The sequence below is a fragment of the Natator depressus genome, chromosome 2, assembly GCF_965152275.1.
Source record: "Natator depressus isolate rNatDep1 chromosome 2, rNatDep2.hap1, whole genome shotgun sequence".
In the NCBI taxonomy this organism is placed as follows: domain Eukaryota; kingdom Metazoa; phylum Chordata; order Testudines; family Cheloniidae; genus Natator; species Natator depressus.
Genome location: NC_134235.1, coordinates 114,671,949 through 114,694,880, shown reverse-complemented (window position 1 = coordinate 114,694,880; position 22,932 = coordinate 114,671,949). Strand labels below are relative to the sequence as shown.

The 22,932-nt window shown below is 45.1% G+C and overlaps 1 protein-coding gene across 2 annotated transcripts; it reads right to left on the bottom strand.

Moving 5' to 3' along the window:
- Window positions 1-1,217: 1,217 nt before the first annotated feature.
- NRN1 (neuritin 1) lies at window positions 1,218-10,502 on the bottom strand. 2 transcript variants are annotated; one of them, XM_074944917.1, is made up of 3 exons: window positions 10,274-10,502; window positions 5,494-5,638; window positions 1,218-1,974 (listed from the first exon to the last, which is right to left on the bottom strand). In XM_074944917.1, exons 1-3 carry the CDS (start codon window positions 10,326-10,328, stop codon window positions 1,740-1,742), a joined length of 435 nt encoding a protein of 144 aa, XP_074801018.1. In that variant the 5' UTR covers window positions 10,329-10,502; the 3' UTR covers window positions 1,218-1,739. The 2 variants fall into 2 exon arrangements, with proteins under 2 accessions (XP_074801018.1, XP_074801017.1); XM_074944916.1 differs by lacking the exon at window positions 10,274-10,502 and adding an exon at window positions 9,984-10,113.
- Window positions 10,503-22,932: the final 12,430 nt, after the last annotated feature.

Below are 22,932 nucleotides of genomic sequence, written 5' to 3'. Positions count from 1 at the left end.
CCTCCCTCTCAGCAGGACTCTCATCTTATAGGTAGAAAGGATGTGTTTACGCCTTGATGTTTACTTCTCCATAAAGGCATCAAAATCCTATAAATAGACAAGGTTACAGCAGCTTCTGCTGCTAAATCAATAGGGCCCAGTCTCCTGGCTATTTCAGCCGAGCTGTCTTATTAATTATGAAAGGACTCATCTGATCTCAGGCAGCCGCTTTCTGTCCCTCCTTTGCAGCATCTTAATGGTGGTTGCTTTCTCTTCCCTCCACAGCTATAAACAGGCTCCTTTTCAGCAAAATAGGTTTATTTTTATTTTTTTTTTTAAATCTCTAAATAGGTTTGGAAAGAATATAGCTGTAAATAGTCTGCCTATAAGGCCGCCAGCAATTGCTGTGCCAGCAAAACCGGCGCGTGTGGATAAAGGGAAGAATAACTGGGGCGGATTTTTGACAAATTGCTCCAAATGCAGCCGTGCTAGACCTGTGAGCCCGTCCTGCATTGCTCGGGTACCCGGAGTTCCCACTGACATCTGGCACTCACTTTGGCTGTCGGGGGCTGGTTCCCTCTGTAAGCAGTCACAGAAGAGGAGTCCCACGTTTTAGAAAAGGAGTATTGTGTACTGTTTTTAGGGAGAGTTTCATAGCATTATTTTTCAAGGGCTCTGTTAATTAGTTTAGAAATTCTATATTTCTTTGCACCAAGATGACGATGTTAATTAATTTAGCAGCTCTGCATTTAGCCGCCATTATATTGAAAGCCTGTCCAGTTAAATAGATATATACCATGCATATTTTACAAATAAAACGACACCCTCATTTCAAACAATACTTTTTATTTTATACTTCTTTCTATACTTGTAGCAAATTTTTTTTGCTGAATTAGCTTTATAATAAACTCTTTTTAAATTACATCTTTTCTTTTAAAATCAAGGTTCTTTTTTTGTCAAAATCAATATGCTGTATTTTTAGGTTTACATTTAAGCCCCCTTTTTGTAATCTATACTGTTGGATATTCAGGTATTTTACTGTATGTGTAACATCTAAAACAAGAGAGGAGGAGGGAAATTAAAGGCAGTGAACTCGGAAAGATGCTTTGACAACACCAAGTAAAGCTAAACTCTCAGCAATCTTAGCAGCATTCAATCCTTCAGTCATTAGAGACAATCTCTTTCCTTCCTTCTTCTTTTTCTTTAGCTGTCCATTTCTTTCATTTTTCCCCTCGAGGAAATTTATTTTTGCAGTGGAATGACCAAAAAACAAGCGACTGTGGAGGAAAGATGATAGATTGTGAGTTATTCACCATATGCTTCACACGTGGATATCAATCTTGGATTCATTTCCAGTGCCTTTTTTCTCAACTCATCGTTTTCTTTCATATTATAAGAGGAGCCCGTCTTTTGTTGTTGTGGTTGTTATTATTATTATTATTTATTAAGATTATTAATATTAGGTGGCCCAAAGCCGTTCCTGAGATTCTTTTGCACAAAGGGCTCGGGTTTTCTATTTTTATTTGAAGAGACACTAAAGCTGAGGTCCGATTTTGGCTGTTTGTTGCTCATTGTTTGGTAACATTTGGCAAATAAAACACAAAATAAAGAGAGAACGTTTCCACAATCCTATATGGATGTTTCATCATCACAGATCATCACAACGGTCCCCAAAAAACGGATGGACACTTCCTCTATAAATCCAGTATATGGAGGGTGTGTGTGTGTGTGGGTATGTGTGGTCTACCAGGAGAGACCTCCTAGAAGGAGAGCCAGGTCACTAGCGCTGCAGAGAGAGCCAGCAGGAGCAGGGGGAAGGCAGGGAGGAGGAGTAGGGAAGGAGCTGACCCGTTGCTTCCTCCGCATAGTTCAAATAAGCTGCCTTGAAAATCGAGGTTTTTGGATTCCCTTTTCAGTTTTTCCCAAAGATCTGTCGCGCCTTCCTGGCAATCCGTGAGGGCTGTGAGGGTGCAGGAGTGGAAATCATCCCAGTACCTGGGGAAGAAGCAAACACAGGGGACAAGCGCCAGGTCACTGGCTGCACAAGATGGTCCAACAACCTGCCAGCCCCACGCCCGATTCTCCCCCCGCCCCACACGCTCCCCTTCCAACCCCGCCCCTCCCAACAGCTTCAAATGTGTGTAGCGATGACAGGTGCCCAACCCCCCAGTTATGCGAATCAGGCCCCTGCAAGAAGTTTCCCCCTTTGGGGGGCTGCAAAATTGAGGCCCCTAAAATCAACAGTCGCTTTTTCAAAACCTTGGCCCTTGCTGCCTTCCGAATTGCAACCTTAACAGAAGCAGCCCTACGCACAACCGGCTCGTTTTGCGCCTAGGCTCGGCTCCTGCTCCCAGTTAAACCACTGGGGGCGGGGCCGTTGATTTCAATGAGAGCAGGATCAAGCCTTCAGTCAATAGCTCTGGTTCAGGGTTCCCTCAGGAGCGACTGCAATCTTAATCCCCAAACGCCCCCTAAGAGGGCGGCTTGCTTCCATTCTGAAGAAGCAAGGCGGCTACACCCAGCAAGCTTATTCTGTATTTACGCGGTAACGTTTTGGTTTAGGCTTTTGCAAGGAGTCAGAAATCGAAATCTCAGCCTTTGAAGGGAGAGCGGCTAGGGTCCAACGCATAGCTCCATAAATCCTAGGCAGGGGTAGAAGGTGTGCCTTTTGCGTTCACAGAATAGATGGACATCTTCCAGGGGGGAAATAGCCACAAAAAGCCTATTATTAACCTTCCTTAACTGTCTGACTTTATTAAGGAGGGTGTTTCTTAGCTGTGATGATTATCATGATTATATTTATTTATTGCTTAGCATGATTATTGTTGGAGGGTCTTATTTGTTGTTGATGCTGATGAACTGTATTATTGTGCAGTGAGCTTTGCTTTTACTCTTCCAGAACGGTGGAATCGGCCAAAGTTTAAAGCTCCTAAAACAAAGTTACTTGACAGGAAAGCACCACGTTGGTGATCCCATCTAGGAAAACCTTCCACCGACTTCAGAGGGCTTTAGCTCGAGCCCTCATTGCACAGAAAACCAGCCACCTCTCTGCAGAATGCTTTGGATCAGGCGCCAGGTCAGTGATTCTGAAATTACAGGGACAGTATTCCTGTAATTTCAGAATCATAACCTGATCCAAAGCCCCGCTAGAGACGAAGGGGAAGTCTGTCCAGTGATTTAAATGATCCCAGGATCCTTCAGTGTTTAAAATAAGAAATTACTCACCCCCCTTGAAAATTTTCCAATATTCCTAAATTGCTTTCCCATTTTTCTCACTCAAACCAAAAGCAGATTTCGAGGCTAAATCTATACTCCAAGCAGGATTGTCTCATTTCAGAGGAGACTGGCAGATCTCTGTGTAGTAGTCTAGGTTATCTAAAATCAGTGTGGCCTCTGTGACGGTTCTCTGGTTTGGTCTGGTTTTTCAGGCAGGCGCTCAGTTTTCGGTTGTTTTTTTTTAAGCAGTCCTGCAGCCTCTAATTTATGAGCACTCTACATTGGTTGTAGACTCCAGTGTTTGCTACATTTGTAATAAATAATGAGATATTGAGATGCCAAGAAGGCTGAGAGTGTGCCTCTCCTGCAGTATTTCTGCTATAATTGCATCTCCCAAAGGAAAATTAAATCTTCCTTGATCTTCTTTCAATACACATACTGGCATAGAGAAAGGGAGAGAGAAACCTTTAAAGAAATCAGGCATAGGGCGGTGGCACTGGACAAGAAGCTAACTCCTGAACAGTATCTAGGACAAAGGCTTCAGATTAGAATGCTAGGGCCCTTATTTATGTATTTATTCTTCTTGCAGCACAGCGGGTACATTGCAGCTGGCCACTCAAGCCACGTACCGGCATAGTAGACGCTGCAGATAGCAGCCTACTGTCGATCAGAAATACATAGACAGAAAGAGAAGTCACATGGATTTCACAACATAATCTTTTGGGTTAACATGTCTTGATTTAAAAAAAATGTTTCCGTTTAATGTACATTGTTTTCGGACTCCTTTTTTATGTTTCAAGAAAGACGTTACACTCCAATGACACCGCATTGGCTTCTAAATATGACTATTTTGCCGGATATTTCAGGATTATGCAGGAAAACAGCAATTAGGGAAATCCTATAAACGGATTTTTAAAAAAAATAAATTAAAATGCAAACGGTGCCTATCTTCAAACAAAGAACCCCTTAATGGACAGTTCTTAGAAATGAAGCATTAGCTCTTATCCTCCTATTCTCACCAACAACCTTCATATGTCCCTAGTAAAGAGTCAGGAATGGGAGACAACGCTTTTTTAATGTGGGCGAAATGAATCACGATTCAACATTTCTTTAAGCAATGGACCCTACCAGGCGCTTAGTCTGGAGTCGAAGCAAAACTCTGCAATGACTTCAATGGAAAGTTGTGCTTAAGAACCCCCTGCCCGGTCTGGCCCAGTGTTCCTTCCGCACGGACTGAAAGTTTGGCAGCGAAACCATCCCAGTGTCTCAGCCTGCAGAGATCATTTCAGTGCCAGTCCCTCTTCAGACACCAGTATTTCTATACAAGCCCAAGTCATTAGTCACGCCTTATATAAGCAATAATGTTATTAACTCTAAAAATGAAACTAACTAGATCTGAATGATCGTGGAGAAATACCTCTTTCTAATAAGGCGGCAAGGTGCTATTTATTATTAATTATTATTATTATTTCTCAGTATATTCGATTGCATTGTTGTCATCTTAATTTATTTTGTTTCATTCCGGGGCCAGATTCAGATCTCTTTACTCGTGTTGTTTAGCAGCAGACTTAAAAAACAGTCCCACATTTCTAGAGTAAAGAAATCAGAACTCGACCCACAACAAATAAAGAATCGGAAGAGTCAATGAAGAACAAGCCTAGCCCTAGAATTTCGCTGCTTAGGGGGTTTGCAAAAACGATCCTGTTTTAGGCAATTCGTTAGCTACAAAACCGGCCTTTAAGAAGAGCCAGGGCCAGGCAAATGTTGCCAACCCCATGCTGGATTTCCGACCTTCATTTTTATTTGCATCGGCACCACCCATGTAAATGACTATTTGCATTGACAGCTAACGCTGGATGGCACACTTGGGGCCTTGAACTGATCAACTGGGAAGGGACCATCGGCGTTAAAAAAAAATTGCAGAGGGCAAGAAAAAGAGAAGAGAAGCCAAAAGAATACATAGTCAGCGGGGAAACGAACTGAATGGCTCAGCTGGCGCGCAGGTTAAATCTTTCCTCGCAGTACAGTTTTGCTCTGATTGGCGCTTCAGCCTGCGGGGCAATAAGGACCGAGGTAAGGCCAGCTCAGGGCAGGGACAACTGCAAATAGGGCAGCGCCTTGCAGCTCTGTACAAGCCCTTTCTTTTTACGCAGAGAGACACAGCCACAGCAGCAAACCGAGCGGGATTTTCAGCCCGGCCAGTGACATTTCTTTTTCAAATAACCGGGTCGAATAACCACCCCGAATGTAACCCTCGCGATCCGTGACGAGGAATAACAACGAAATAGGAAGACCTACGAGCAGATCGTTTGGAGATTTCTCTTGTCGTCCAGGTCCTGCGGGTAGTTGGCCATGTTATCGCCCAGTCTGAGCAAACAGTCCGAGAAGCCCCTAAAGACCGCATCGCACTTCCCCGCGGCTCTCACCGCCTGCACCAGGTACGCTGGGGAACAGAGCAGCACCACATCAGCCCGGACACATCCCAACACAAGTAACACCGTGCAGCACCCAACCCCCACATGTCTGTGAGCTCCATTCAACCCCCCCCCCGCCACCCCCCAACCACCACCATATACTAGGGATCAAAGTCGTGGACAGGAAGAGCTGCCATTCTTGTGCACCCGCCAGGTTGCAAACCGCCTTGCTTCCTTCTCAGCACAAAAAGCCAGTTTTCCTGTTTGGGCATTTTCACCAGCAGACGGGTTCATTTTGAATGAGGGCAAGTGTGCTGAGAACAACAGGTTTAGAGTCAAAGACATTCAGGGAGCGGGTTTGTGCTTTTGATTTGTGTGCGCCCGCGTCAGTTCTTATTCCATCTCTCTCTCCCGTTGCATGTTTGAGTTTAGTTTACAGTAGCGTGGCCCACTACAGTCCTGATTACCGTTAGGTTGTTTATTAAAGGCAATTTTCAATTGAATTCTTTCCTTTCCCGGGATGCGTTTCATTGTTATAACATTCTGCTTCCGAACCCACACACACACACACACGGACACTCTGTTAAGGGCACTTCATTATTTCAGGGGAAATAGTTGCGAAAAATGAAACCTCTCTGAGAGGAAAAGGAAAACATTCACAAACCACGCAAAGGGGCTCCAACTGAAACGGCTCACGTAGATTTCTCCCTCCGATGGTGCAACAGCGTGGGGTGGGAATGAAAAGGTTTTGGGTTGCAATCGCTAGTAAGAGAAATGAATTTTTCCACCGTTAAAATCTTTTCCTGGTTATATTTCCCATGTTGCACCTTTCGGATTTTGCTATTCACTGGCACACACTGAGACCCTCCCACTGTTTAAAAAAATGAAAATGCCCTCCTGTGTAATCCACCGATGGACTGAGTGTTAGAGTCACAGACTCGTGTGTGTGTGTGTGTGTGTGTGTGTGTTTGTGTGTGTGTGTGTGTGTGTGAAATTACTCCTCACCTATGTCGTAGTTTTGCAGCTAGATGGGTGCCAGAGAGACGCCTGTGGTTTATATGTCAGACTGTGTGTCTCTGGACATGTTCATAGCCAGATGGATCGACGTGGAGACACAAGAGCATCATTTACCTCACTTCACCTCAGCTCCTCTCTGTACCACTCTGCCTAGAGGGCTAGAAGTTTCTGAAAACTGTCTAGGTACAGCTTAGTCCATCAACCAGGCGCTCAGTCTCTAGCCACACACAAAACTGACCCTGCTGGGAAGAAGCTGCTCCCTCCCGATCTCTTCCTCTTGCAATGAAATCCACACAGTGCTGAGGGATCTAGTGGATTTTCATGCAAGGGGAAGCCAGGCTGTCTTGCTGGGAGGATTTTCTGTAAACACCTTGTAAGTGATGTTAGCTCTAAAATCCCTCCCAGCCACTAGCCTCTCCAGTTGCAGTGGTGCTGAGGGAGGTTTGGGGTGTCACCATGGTTTGCTCTCTCTCTCTCTCTCTGCTCGCCTGTATGGTCAGGACTCACTCAATTGATTTGTCTGTTTGAAAAAACACCACCACCAGATACAATTTCTAGCTGACAGACTGGGATTCGCTAGCATACGGGCTATTTATCCCTATCAATCCCGCTGCAAATGAAAGGGAATTAGAGGCTTGTTGGTTTAATTGATCACTGGCTTGATCCTGAACAACAGAGCTCAGGGCTCTCGGCTGCTGCCCCCCCTGCAATGCACTGCATTTTAGCCACCTACAGTAATCGGGTTAAGGGAGCTGCCATTTTCACATGCTGCTTTCAGGAGCCTGCCCCAAGTGCTGGGGGCACACACTGGGTTGGGAGCCTGGGATTGCAACCGTAAGAAAGTCTACCCTAGAGATTCCCCTGGGGGACGTGGCTGCTTCTTTTTAGGGTGCTCCCATTACCAAGTAAATGGCTGGCTCCAAAAGGCTCCGTTTCAACTCAGAAACCCCGTCACCCCTCCCCGTTTGATTCATCATTAACCTGACTTAGTAACCACACCCCTCACCACCGCCGCCCACCCGCACGTCAAAACACGCCGGAGGGGGGGGGGGGGGGAGACATTGGCTACGGTACAAAACATGCAAACAAATCGCAGAGCTGAGCACATCCCGAGAGAGAGAGAGAGAGAGAGATCCTATAAAAGCCATCGCGATCCCTCCATGCAAGCCGATGAGGAGGGCGAAAACGCCACTTCCAAGCGGCAAAATGCTACAAGTCACTCTTGAAAACACAGGCTCCCAAATGATCTGGCCTATGAATCGACTCCTCCCGGGCGCCAAGATGCGATGGCAACAATAATAATTCGTAAGTGCCATTGTACGGCCTTCGTGCTCGGAAGGAGAGGCCTGCTCAAAGCACACGCGGGCGCGAGAGCGAAATGACGTGCAGCTAATTGCATTGTTAGCATGCTGTCGCTGTCAGCGGCTTTGGGGGCAATTGTGCTCTAAGAAACGAGCCTGGGTTTCTCCCGAGTTACCCAACAATGGGATTTCTCTTGCATTAGGTCGTTTGAAAGAGAAAGGGGAAAGTGCCGCCCATCTGCAACGCATAAGGGCGAAAGGGTCCATCCATAATTGATCCTTTTTGCATTCCTTAATTTTGCTGCTTATTCTCTACGTTTAATATTCTTTAGCTACGTCTGCTCCCCGCGTCATTTGTCTTTCTGTCTCACCTTCCTTCCTTCCAAGCTCCTGCAATCCCCGCTTCCCTCCCTCAGCCACCTTTCTTGTCAAAGTGTCAGTGGTTTCGGACAGCTTCCAGCCATGAATTCATAAGGACCAAGACATTGGTGCAAAGATATACATACATTGTGGGGGACACCAAACTAATGCGACAAACTTCCATTTCAAACGAAACCTTTAGTAATTCACCAGCAGAGGTAAATACAACTCTACACTGGATGTGGCATTTATTCTCTTTACAAAACAGAGGTGGCACCTTATTTCAATATAGTAATAAAGACTTTGGAGTAAAATAAAATCAAACTGCTCACCGAAGAGACTATAAGATCCGAAAATTCATCCCTTTCCTCACTCCCCCCAAAATATCTACATTTTAATGATATTTGAGGTCTGCAGCACTGTTTTTATCTGAACTTTCCAAATTCCTGCACGTTTTCGAACGATCTAGTGCATATAAAGTGCCAAGAACATGTAAAATTCACGGCGAAAAAATGCCTCTCTTGGCAAAATTTCCTATCCTCACATCCTCCTCCAATCAAATAAATAAATACATTTTAAAAATAGGAAATGTAGTTTTAAAAAGGCCATATGTCCTGAAAAATGACATCCTTTGAAATTATTCTGTTTGAAATATGACATGAATTTTGAGGTTTGCAAATTCTAGCCACATTTTCCCGAGTTCAGTGTTTCGTCTCTAGGGTTTCCTCTCCACGCCCCCACCCCATCGATGCGAAATTTATTTCCATCGCGTTTTGCCTTTTCTCCACTCTCCCCCCGCCCAATGCTGCAGAGATCGGCTAGCTAGGAAAGCGACAGAGCGAAATGATTTTTAAACAGCAAAACTGAGTATTTTTATTATGACAGAATTCCTTTGCAGAAAATCTTTTCAAGGGTTTCTCTTGTAATCTGCCAATTATCGATAAAGGATGTGTTTTAATTATTTTTTAATCCAAGATCTTTTTTTTTTTTCGGATAATGCTAGGGAATTTCTTTTGGGCTATTAGTGCCTCATGCAGAATCAAAGGAGTGGCAAACTTTAAAGCTGTTCTAATGTTTGTAACTGTGAAAATATTTTCATCGGAAACACTGAACAAAATTAATCTAATAAACAAACAAAACCCAGCAACAACAAAATCCCAAACAACAGCAAGAAGAAATGCACACGCACACACACACATACATATATACACACAAACCAGGGTGGAGGGAAATCTGTGCTATTGTAAGTAACTCCCTTCCAAAGAATAGGCATTTTGCACCTGTGCGTCAGTGACAGGTTCTCTGTCTGTCAGCACCCCTGCCCGGCCTTAAGGGTTTTGAGCTCTGGCTCAGCTCTTAGTTAATACAAAATTAATGCTCAGGCAAGAAGATTTAGATTTTGGTTTTGTTTCACCATCCCACTTAACAAAAAATTTCACGGCAGCTGGGAGAGCCCTGACATTCCAAAAGACAGCATTGCGACCCCTTTGCACCTCCCTGATTGCCTGCAAATAAACTTTCCAGCTAGACCGCTCTCTAGCCATTTTGTTCCATTTCTCATCTCTCCCTGCCCCTCTAGGGAAGAAATAAATGTCCTCGCATTGGAACCACTGAATTGTCGGCGGCATAGATCTAGGAAGAAATATGTATGTAATCGTTCCCGGGGAGGAGGGAAAGAAAAAGAAAGCAACCTAACCATTAACGAGCATTTCATCCGTCTGGTTTGCAATAAGGAAGAGCAAAAGTGGTTCAAGACGAAAAAGAATTCGTTCCCTTTCCTGCGGAAAAGCTGTTCTTTCAGCACTGGGCATCCTGAATAAACACGAAAATTGCCGTTAAAAAGAGCCAGCGAGGAGAGTACATAGCCTGGTCCCTTTCGCCACAAACCATGCCAATCATTTCAGGTTATTTAGACATTCCGTTTCTGCATGCATCAAATGGGGTTTGGTGCAGACAACTTGAGACACAATTTGGCGGTCCACTTACCTATCTGTACAGCAAGGATCAGAGAAATATATCTGCCGTTCAACTTAAGTCCCATCCTACATTTAGTAAAACCATTTGCGACTGCAGATCTTTAAATAGTTACTTTGGAAAACGTGGGGGGAAGCTGAAAAACAGGCATTGCCAACAAGTTCCCAGCAGCGGAGACCTTGCAGACGAGGGGGAGATGGAGAAGAAGGGGAGAAAGAGGGAGAAGGGAGAGCTGGGAATGGTTCACTCCATTAGCAGGGGGCGGAGGAAGTACAGCCCCACGCCCACCACCAGCCCTGACGTGGGGGAATGACACTGACGGATTCTTTTTCTTTCTTTCTTTTTTTTTTTTTTAGTGTGCACCTTGGAAGGAGAAACGCCATTTATAGGCATCCCAGCCTGGATTTAGCCCGCTCTCTGCCATTAATCGCCACGAAATCTCCTCCCCTCGGTGAAATTCCCCCGGGCTGCTGGCGTGACCCTGCAGGACTTTAGGGGAACCCTGGATTCTCCACGCGCCTGCAACAGCGCCGACAACAAACAAAAGCCCACCAGAAGGAGCTGGCCCGGGAGGAACTCCTGCCATCGTTATTAACACGTCCCCATGGCCAAACACCGCAGCAAGCGCCTGACAAGCAGAGCAGCTTCTGTTAAGCCTGGCGTGTGCCTCTCCCCCCCCCCCCCCCCCCACTGCACAGCTGCGTCCAGCTTCCCGCCTCACACTCTCTGTGCCTGGCACACACCGGCCGCTAGATGTGATCCTTGCGGGCTTGCCCTCACCCTGCAGAGCTGGCCGGTTCCTCAAGAGCAACAGGCGACACGGGGGCTAAAGCTTGGCCACGAACAGGCTGCCGGCAGGCTGGGTTGGTTCTTTTGTGCTGAGCCTAAGCCACATAATAATAATAGAAGCAACCCGAAATCATTTGCATTGCTTTGCCCATGGCGTTGCTTTTACTTAGGGCACTGCTGAGGAGCCAGGCTGCAAAATTGCCGCGCTCCCCCCTCTTTTTATTTTGGAATAACCTCTCCACACGATTTTAACCCACTCTCCCGCCCTCCAGGGGTTTTGGTTTTTTAACGTATTATAAAATACATGCCCCCCTGTGCTGTCTGAATCGATGCCGCTGCATTGCTGCTTTGTTACATAACGGACGGGGCTGCAACTGGCAAATAGATCGGGAAAGTAGAAGTAGAGCCCAACGTTACATCTGATCCCTATCCAGGCCAGTTGGGGCTTTCTGGGGATGCAGGCTGGTAGCACAAAGCCTCCAATGTTATTTTCGATGGGAGGGGCGTGACGTGTGTTTCCTCTTTTTAGCCAGGAGATGCAAAAATAATACTTTCTAAGGCATGCAAATGCAATGAGGGAACCTGTCTATCCCTCGAGCCCTCTCTCCTGCAGAGCAACAGGAGCGGCTAGTGAGAGATCTAGCCATCCATTTGGCACCAGGTGAGGATATTGAGGGGGCCCGAAGGGCTGTGGGGAGGTTTGCCGCGCTCCGGGAGACAGAAGGGAGGGGGGACAAGGAGGAGTACATCCTGCTGTGGAAGATTTCAGAGTAGCAGCAGTGTTAGTCTGTATAGTCAGCAAAAAGAACAGGAGGACTTGTGACACCTTAGAGACTAACAAATTTATTTGAGCATAAGCGTTCGTGAGCTACAGCTCACTTCATCTCTCTCCCTCCCTGCCTGGGTGGGGATAGCACGGAAGAAAGCCTCCCCACCCCCACCCCCCAACCCTTTGCAGCAACGGGGGTGGGGGACTGGCTTTTGCTGGGTCTGTCCCGGTTGGCCCCTGCAGTGAGGAGTGGGCGGAGGATTCAGGAGTCTCCCCCCATCCCTCCCCTATCACGTCACCTGGATGAGGCTGGGGAGGGCTGCTGAGCTGGTTTATCTCTGCCAGGCTGCCTGCCCTGAATCCTGAGGGAGACCAGGGCCTGCCTGCCCCATCTGCCTTTTTCTTTCTTACTGTGTGTATTAGGGGCGGTGGCTGGGGCCTGAGGCAGATCAGAGCTGGGGGCTGCACAAACAGAAGTGGATGCTGCAGGTCCTGGTCTGACCAGCTCCTTATTCCATCCTGAGCGGGGAGGGGGGGCTTTCCTGTCGGGCAGAGCAGGGATGCCCCTGCCAGACAATAAGGGAGCTGTCCAGGCAAACCAGTGCCCTTGCAGTGCCATCCTTTCCTCCCCATCCCCACCCTCCCCTGGGGCCCTGAATGCTGCGCTGCCCTCACCACCCCAGGTGCAAGGCTCAAGGCATGAGGGCAAATTCGGTGGGAGTCTGTCAGCACCCCTGCCCGGCCTTAAGGGTTTTGAGCTCTGGCTCAGCTCAGTAGAGTGTGCATGTTGTTATCTTGGCTAACACGCTGGGGACTGAACCCAGGAGCTTCAGAACTGAAAACACCAGGCTCCACAGCTTGACCTAAAAAGCCCCTCTGTGGACTTAGGCCCAAAATGGGGGAAGTATAACATACACTTGATCCTGGGGGGTTACACAGGTATCTTCCCCTAAGGGAGAGGGGGACCTGCTGCCAGCACTGGGGTAGGCTACATAGGTACCTGTCTAGGGCATTTAATTGTTAGGTGCAGCTCCCACCTGGCCACCTTCTTACCAGATGGGGCAGCTTCTCAAGGGGGAGTGTTTCCCTTTTAAATGTGGCCCACTTGCCCTCAGGTAGCAGTAGCCCTAGGGTGCCAAAACGGCTAGTGCTGGCTCTGGCTAATGCAAACTGAGACCCTGTGTCTGCAGAGGGAGCAAACACAAGCAGCTCATGGAGATGTTCTGCTTCTGTTGCCCACCAGGGTCTCCTTTCTGCCCTGCATTGCACCCTGTGTAGCTACACTGAACACAGTGACCCTAAAGGTTTCATTTGCTTGTAATTACCAGTTCCTACCTACCGTCTCCCCACCACAGAGTAGCCACTCCCACTCAGGTGCTCCACCACAAAATTACCAACCCCTACCCATGTCTTCCTACCACCCCTCTACTCGGCTCCTCTCCCCACAGAATAGCCACTCCTTCACCACCATAATTACTACCCCTCAGTCAGATCCACCCACAAAGTTACTGCCCCCAAATCAGCTCCTCCCACCCCTGTTTCAGGCTGGCTGATAGGCAATGTGAGGGCTGCAGTTGATTTTCAATCCCCCTGCTCCTAATGAGTAAATATAATTAAGTAGTTTTACTCTAGCAGCAGCAGTGAGTGCTGCACAGTGCAGCTCCTTATACCAGCAATGCCTGAGACGCATCATTTAAAAAAGAACAGCCCTTCACTTCCCCATGGCTTGAAGGGAAGAGGACTAAGCAATACGCTTAGAAGTAAGAGGGTGGGAGACATGACCGTCTACAAGGGACTGAAGGTCACCAAGAAGGGAGAGGGATTATTTAGGGTTAAGTGAGTCAGTACAACTAGGAGCAATTACATGAAATCAAGAGTAAGATGTAAAAACTCTTGGTGGTGAGATCTGTTAATATAGTAATACTAACATGCAGTTTACCCATTGCACTTATATAACACCTTTATATCCATAGACTTCAAACTGATTAACAGAGGTAGATAAGCAGAATTATCTCTACTTTCCAGACAGGGACAAGGTAGGGGAAAGTGTCTTTTGTCAGGTCCCAAAGTGATTGCATGGCAGAATTAAGGATAGAATCAGGTCTCTAGACTGCTGGGGAAAGCTCAAGTCCCTACATCACAGGAAGAAAAGGAGTACTTGTGGCACCTTAGAGACTAACCAATTTATACTCTGAAGATGTTAAATAGTCTCTCAAGTGATGTGATAGAAGCTCCCTCCAGTAGGGATATTTGAATCTAAACTGGATTTAAGGCAAAAAAGGTAACACAATATCTGGCATTCAAATGTTGTGGTAATGGCTGCTCTAGAATTACTGCCAACAGACAGAGATAGATATACTATAGGGTAGAATTCTGCCATTGTCCCTGCAAAGATCAGTGAGGTGACCCAGTAGGTCTTTTGTATCTTTGATTTAGTGCATTAGCAGCAAATAAAAGGGGATGGATGGATGGGCTGTAGGCTCAAGGTGCTTGAATGGAAACATTGTACATGCTGGTCAGCCTGCAGCTGGGCTGTTGGTATTTTAGTCAGTTTGTTAAAGCACCCTTGGAAAAGCACCATGATCGAAGGGAAGTGACAAGTTCAAGAGTACAAGTACTGAGAGAGCTGCAGCAGGAGGAATTTTCATTTCACTCCCATGCCATGCTGATAAAGGTTTGTGGTGGTGGTTGTTTTTTTTATCATACTTGTATCTCCTACTTTTTCCTAAGGGTAAACAAGGTCTAGCTGCAAGTTAGGGCTTAGCTAGCATGAGGTGGTGTGTCTTGAACTTACTTTTGACCATAGCACATGTAAAACTTGCTTTGAAATTGAATATATGACAATTTCCAACATGCAAATCAAACAGATTATAGAGTTTTGATTTGTTTAACATTTCAGATCCATGTTTAACAGTTCAGAGGTATCTGAACCTCTGACAAACTGGGTCAAAAATCTCTTGAGAGCAGGCTTTTCTGTGGGATTTCTGCTTCTGGAACACAAGAGCAGTGGCTTTGGTGGTGTTCCAGCTAGAAATGATCCTAAACTAAACCACCTCTGGATAACCTTGAACTTTGGGGAAGTTCAGCTGTATCCGGTGTTAAGGGGTAGCAAGCAGAACAATTGCCCAGGGCCCCACACCACAGGGGCCCCCGCCAAACTAAGTTGCTTGGACTTCGGCTTCAGCCCCGGGGGCAGCGGGGCTTGGACTTCAGCTTTCCACCCTGGGTCCCAGTGAGTCTAATGCCGGCCCTGCTTTCCGGTTTATTTTGGCGGACCCCTTCAAACCAACCCCGCCCCACAGGGGGATCCGGACCCCTGGTTGTGACTGAACCACTGCCTTAAGACATTTTCATTATCAACAACTCTTTTCAGTGTTTCTCAGGGTAAAGATCTCTTCAGCATTTCTTTCTGCCCATTGCAATTACTGTTTTTGCTGTAGGCACATGCTTAGCGTGTTATCATTGGCAATGGTGTAAATCTGTTAAGTAAATGTATTCCTCAGTTAGCCTTAGGCTTACCATCATGACTAAATCTACCAGAGACTATCATCAAAAGAGGCAGTTTGGTCTAGCTGGTTGGGGACTGGCCTGGAAGTCAGGAGATCTAGGATGTATTCCCAGCTCTACCATTGGCCACCAGTGTAACTGTGGACAAGACACTTCCTCTGTTTCCCCTTCCACCCTTTGTCTATCCGAACTGTTCAGATTGAAAGCTTTCAGGGTGGCGATTATCTCCCAGTATTGCCTAGCCCAAAGGGTTCCTGATCTCAGTGAAGCTGCTACTGTTAATGCAAGTAAGTAATCATCATAATCTCTGACAGTATCACTCAGAAGTTGGGTCAGGTAATAATCACAGCACTGATTAAAATGCTTGCAGTACCACCTCCTGTGGGGCATCTCCCTCTGGGATGGGGGAGCAGTCCCTGTGCTCAGTTCAGCCTGGCACTTACATGATCTGCGTAAGAGGTGAGGAAATTTCCTTTTGCCCTCTGTGCTTGAATCATACCAGTGTAAGGGCCAGACAAAATCTGGCCCTAGATGAAGACTAGAACAAACAGGAATAGATGCCACGATTCTGACACCTTACACAAATTGCCCCATGAGTGGGACTGACGCTCGTGGAGGGGGAAGAAGCTGTGCCCTGTAAAGTGGTTTAGTAGTACTTGCAGTCCTTCTGCATGCTCTGGAGGTCAAGGAGGAATTCTGCTTTCCATTGTTCCTTGTGGAGCCCTGTTTCTGACATGTGCCATAGAGGTATGACCTAGCCCTTAGACTGGAAACTCCTCAGGTAAGGAATCCATCTTTATCTGTGTTACAAAAAGCTGTGCTCGTTGATCTGATAAAATACTATTACTAATTGCATTCCGTACTGGATTACCACAGTCTAGAAAGGACATATCTGTTGACAGCAAGCCATAGATAGTGAGGTTCATAACCTCCAGCTAGCTCTGTTGTTAGGGGAAGATGGCCAGAGACAGAAAATACAAACCAATATTGATGCCCAGTTGAAATTACCCCAATCCATTGTGAGAGCCTGAAGACTTTATTTAAGTAGAAAAAGAGCACGAACACTCTGAAAATGTGACAGGTGGGGTTTAAGGAACACCTTCTAGTTGGGGGTGCAGTGGAATTGTCTGGTCGCATATTTTAGGATTTATGTTACTAGCCAATCTTCTAAGAATGAATTGAAAGTCCTGGTTAACCGCAGGTCTAGTTTTACCCTTGGATGTGTATGACTTGTATTGAACAGGAGTCAGGTAGGCATGTGCATCTGAGGGAAGAATTTGACCCTAATCTACATTAAAGTTGTGTCACAATATGAAATTACAGTATGCGTGTGTGTATACACTGTAAATCATACAAATGGAAATCATTGTTAGCTAAATGAATTTTTATGAATGTAAACTGTTGTGGTGATTCAAAATGCAAAGCTGGGGAAAGTAGTGGGGAACTGAGGACTAAGAGTAGAATTTAAAGTATTGGGATTGTTTTACAGAATGCTTTTAAAAGATAAGGATATTGGATAAGGTCTGTTGCAAAATATTTGGCTTAGAGAACAATGATCTAATTTAAGTTTACCAAATTAGTGAAATAATGAAATCTTTATTCTCTATGCCTGGGATGATCAAAGGGATAAAGATCTGAAGAACAAGATCCTCAAAGGTATTTAGGCACTTTATTTCCATTGAAATAAACTAGTTCAATGAGAGTTAGGCACCTAAATATCTTTGAGGAGCTGGGCCTGATCACCTAACTCCATTAGGCTCCTTGGAAAAGCTGAGCCTACATGTATGTTTGTACTTTTTGAAATGTCTTTTGAAAATAAATTCTGACTGACAAAATCTCACTTGACCACCATCAAATTTTTGCCAGCCATGGTTGTAAGGAAAATAATGTCTCTCTTAAAAATATGATCATTCACAGCCAATCAGCAATCCTCTTTGATACATGTGGAAAACAGAAAATTCCAAGCAGGGATTGTTAATTTTGTTATCTGAAGGATGTTGCTTCTCACCAGCCCATCCACTTCTTAATACAGCGTTGTAATGAGGGTGTTGTTGATGAGCCCAACTGAGCTCAGAAATGTTCCATCCAGATGGAGAACACACCCACTTCCATTATGTTTGGCACACAAGATATTGTTTCAGGTGCCCATGGATGTTGCTAGGAGTGGGCTGGCTTCCGAAAAGCTGTACCGTTGGAAAACTGTGTCTCTGTCATCCTAGCTGGGTGTTTTCTTTCAAGGGACATATTCTCATCCATGGTATATAAAGGATCTATGGATGAGGTGAGCCCCAGTGCTTTCATCACAGACCTGAATGGCATAGGTGGTGCTGGGAAAGAACTGACGTCCCAAACTGGATATTTTGTCTTAGTCAGCAAAATCCAGGTAGGGTATAGGATATGGAAATTTGGTGAGTTGAATGCATCCTGCCTCCGTTTGACATCCTTCTGCCACTATGAATAGATCTTGTGGGCCAGCTATATATCTCAATCACTTGAGTGTAACTCTGGGGTAACTCCATTGACACCAGTGTTAGACAGTTTGGAGTTACTTCAGATTTACGCTAGAGTAACTGAGGTCAGACTCTGGCCCACAATGACATTTCCATTACAGGAGCTAGCTGCACAAGGTCTGTAACTGCACTATATATCAATAACAATCCCACATAGGGCTTGCTGCTACTTCCACTGAGGTCAATGGCCAAACTCCTATTGACTGCAGTGGGAACAGGGATCCCTTAGTGGATTAGTATTCTGTTTCTTTTATTTATTTTATTGATTTGAAGAATATCTATTGCCATAGCAGCTATTGGCCTTCAGTTAAAATAGGAATTCAGTAACTGAAATTCCATTCTGAGTTTTCTTTATAACAGTCAATATGATTCCTTCTAGAAACACATTAAAATAACCAGCTTTATCTGATGCCAGCTGTCATGAAAACCTACACTTATGCTCTTCTAAATTTTAACTTTTCACTTCATCAGCCCTTAGTAACATAACCAGTTACAAAGGAACTTCAGAGCTGGAAAAAAAATCCATGTGTTAATTAGTTATGTGTAGTTTGAGGAAAGCACAGGCAATTTAGATTACCATGTGTGGGGGCGGGAGGGGTAGCTCAGTGGTTTGAGCATTGGCCTGCTAAACCCAGGGTTGTGAGCTCAATCCTTGAGGGGGCCATTTAGGGATCTGGGGCAAAAATTGGGGATTGGTCCCCCTTTGAAGCAGGGGGTTGGACTAGATGACCTCCTGAGGTCCCTTCCAACCCTGATATTCTATGTATGCATCTCAATGAACTTAAATGAGATAGTCATTGCCAGAAAAGTGCTAAATCTAGGGAGGAAAAATATATAAGGTAGAATTTTGCCCTGTGATGTACTAATGCATATCTTGAAAGAGATGAGTAAATGGTCTGCAGTGTATGATGCTCTCTAGAATTATCATAGAATCATATCTACTCTGGGAATCTATGATGGATCTAGAGGAACACTAATACCCTGATTTTCAGAGGTGTTGAGTTCTGTAGCAGCTGCCATTGGCTTCAGACACATCTGGGAAGATATAACTCATAAAGGGACAGATCTAGTCCCAATTAAGTCAATGGAAAGCCTCTCATTGACTTGAACAGGAGTTGGGTGAAGCTCCAAGTGAGTGTGGCTTGACCAAAAGTGGACATTCCTTCCAAATGGTAAAGGTCCTTCTTTGTTACTCTACCAAAAACGATCATTGTTCAGAAGCTGTATTTGGGTACAGTTATGTTCTATGTATTTGGGTACATCATTCTGTGTAGGATGTGGAACAATGACTGGACTAAATGGGTATGCATTTGTGTAGGCAAAAAGTAGCAGCATACCGTGCTACTTGTTCAGTGACACAGTACTAAAGATGCATGACTCAACAGTCCAGAAAGGAAGGTCATCTGTCTAAGAGAGGGTAGCTGTTGATCACCATCACCTTGTATTCTGTCTCTCAGCTAGATATTCCATGTAGTCAGTCATGCACACATTTACTAGTCATGCACATGTCAAAATCTTTTCTCCCTCTCCAGCATCTCTCTATCCTTGTTTCCGGCTAACCATGAGTTTCTGAAACATCATAGTGAAAACATGACAGCTGCTGCTTAGCAGGTTGCAATTAGAAATATCAAGAACACTTCTGTGGGATTATGCCCTTCTCTTTTCTAGATGGGTATGGCATCTAAATAGTCAGACAGCCTCTTTGGGGTCTTGCCTTGAGAGTCATGCCCCAGGGAGTGAATTAGTGTGGTAATCCTCTGAGGGGATGAACATAGACATGGGTGGCAGGGGGCTGTGAGATTTTTGTTAAATTTTGTGCATTTAATCACTTCCATGAGCTAATGTACACGTGAAAACCATGGCTGCCTTTGCCAAGGGCATTAATGTGCTGAGCGCCCATAGGATATGCTGCCATGGGAGTTGAGGGTGCTCCTCATCTTAGAGGAGCTTTCCGCACCATCCAGGACTAACCAGCCGATCAAACAGCTAGAGGTGGAAAATACACATTGCCTTGAACATTTTGTTCCCTTGAGCTTTCCTTCCTAGGCACGGTGGGGCCTGATCCAAAGCTGACTGGGGTCAATGAGAATCATTCTGTCAACTCTGATGGGCTCTGAATCAGGTCATTTAGCTGCTAAGACCAAAGGGTCATAAAACCAAAATATGTATTGCAGCTATTTCTCAGGGAGACACCAAGGAGAGAACTTTTTACTGAAGGGTAAAAAAGACAGCAGTAATTTTGACATCTAAATAAACTGACTCATTTTGAAAGCTGCCCTAAGTCCCCTCCCCCTCATTCTGACATCCTCACCTGAAGGCCAATGATTTATGACAGCATATTTCATTGGTTCCTATAAGGAATCTTTTTCAGAGCAAACTGCCATCGCCTGCCAAAGAGTGGCTTGTGCAGGTCCAGACGGAGGGAGGTAAGCTGCTAAAAGGTAGTGATTGCAGCACTGATCTCTTGCAGGCTCTGCAGTGTGAGGAGGTGGTTCTGCATCACAATGAACTTAATTGAATGAGAAATGCCATTGATTTTCTTTTCAACCCTCCCCACTGCTCACAGCATCAGTGGTCAGAACCCTCTGCTCATGCCAACCAGCAGAGTCGCACAGTGAGCAGAGAAAGACGATTTTTGTTCTTGCTACAATTAGCATTTTTTACGGGTGAAAACAAAATATAAGTTCTCTGGGCTTTGAGCTATTGGTTTGGAAAAGCATTGCCTGTATAACAACAGCTTCAGGAGAGGGAGGAAGTGGGTTAGGTGAGAAATCTTAGCTTACTTTACACTCCTTTGGTCATGAAGTGAAATTGTTCTCAGCTTTACCTGTTTGTTGAAAGTTGTGAAATGACACAATTACCAAACTATTGAAGGGCTCCTAAAAGGTCATTCTGTACTTAGACAGCTAAAGGTGCATAAACTGCCTCAAGTCTTTAGGGAACAAGAAAGGAAAACATTCCATGCTTTGATAATTGAATCATTGCCCTTTTTTTCCCCTCTTTGTTAGGAAGGTATGTTAACACATAATTGCACATTTGAACAGCTAGTAATTTTCTACAGAATTTATTAGACGCACCACAGAATATTATGCTGTTGCTGTTATTTGTAACAATATAGCAAGTAGTATTTTTTGTATTTTGTCCCCCCGTGAAACTTTGTTGTTTTTTTAATTACAATTTAGGAAGAACATTGGGATATTCTGCCAAATCCAACCCAGAGAACGTTCCAAAATCAAAACTCCCAACCCCAACACTGCAATAGGCTCTTTGCAAAGCACAGCTTGTCTTGTTTCTTATGTCACAGATTATAAGGTCCTCATAGCAGTGACTGTGAGCAGCATTCTCAGTGTAAAGGGGCCATAAAACTGATCTACCCACTCTGCTGAGGCTTCCCCTCTGTAAACAAAGGGAATGTCCAGGTGATATAGAATTCCTCATCAACCCACTCCCAGCATTAGCACAGAGAGAGTTCCCCTATGCTGGCTCTGTTGATCCCTGGCTGCCAGAATAACCTTGTGGAGCTATGGGCAGTTGGGTGCAGTTTAGAGCAACCTTGCTACTGGAGTTGGGCCTTGGGCTCAAGATTTGGCCTGTGCTGCAGAGTTTGGGAAATGTACCTTTCTGTTCAGTTTATGGTTTCCTGCAGTCTGAGAAGTAGTTAAGTAGATAAAGAGTCTATATCTGCTGTCATAGAAGTTTTGTCATTGACTTCAATGGGAGCCGGATCTGGTTCATATATAGTCAATCTAATTCATGAACATCACGCAGATACTGTGAGCAGTATCTCTTATTGTTATGCTGTACGTTTGTATAGCCATGTTGCTATGATACATGTACTCTATGTAAGTGGGAAAATGCACTGAAGACTTGTTATTTAAAATGGATGGCGAGCTTTACGTCCGGTTGTATTTCAAACAGACTTTCAGTTAATAGACTTGTCATTAAAGAGCTGAAATTTAAAAGAATGGTAATATTATTGCTGGCATTTCTATGAAGATACGCAGACCTGGCTTGAACATTTTATGTAAACCTTTCGTACTATTTTTCTGATGACTGTACACATTTGGAAAACATTTTTTAAAAAAAAACAGATCTGAAGTTCACATAGGTCAAAACGAGCTGTTTGATAATTGATCCTAACTGAACCTGAATGCTTAATAATTCAGCTATTCAAATAAGAGAAAACATGATTAGTGATGACAATACATTTGAAAACTCTTTCTGAAGTTCTAATTTGATGATTGCCAGAAGTATATTTCCGTTTCCTACAGGTGAAATTTACAAGTGTATAGGCTACTAACATGGTTTAAATAGGACTGGAATTTACCACTCTGAACTTAGGGGCAGAGTGTTGGGTATTTGCTCAAACAGGCAGCCATTTACTGTAGTAGCACCATGATTCTCTGTGTATCTCATGTTCTGGAGGGTTTATTAAGGTCAGCAGATCTATGTTGTTTGCAGTCAGTCCCCTGGCCACGTCCCGCAGCTCAGATCCCTTGGTTCCAGGGAGAAAGCTGCTTTGAGGCTGAGGTCCAAGGCACGCAGGAGACTAGTGTTCAGATACGTGGTGAACTACATTCACCAGAATACATTGGCTGCTTTGCCTCACTCTGACAATGCAAGGCAACTGGAATGCTGGCTTTGTGGATGCTCAGCATCATCAGAATTTTGCTGGCAAGAAATAAAATGAACAGATTTTCTTTCCTGACCCATCATGTGACCAGGGTAGTATCACTCTGAATTTTCCTACAAGCTATTGGTATTGCTGAGATATCAGAGAGGGTAAAATCTACATCTACATCTGGGCCAATGTGGGCTGCAGGAAGCGGCATGGGCCAAGGGATGTGCTGGCCACTGCTTCCTGGAGCCCCCCATTGGCCTGGAGCGGTAAACCACGGCCAGTGGGAGCCGCGATCGGCTGAACCTGCAGACGCGGCAGGTAAATAAACTGGCCCGTCCCCATCAGGGGGCTTACCCAGGTGGGCCTCAGGCCAAAGGTTGCCGGTCCCTGGGATAGAACCACCTTGCATATCTCAAAAGTCTGATCAGTATTCAGATATAATAGAACTAAAAGAGCTAACAGTTTCCACTCTACT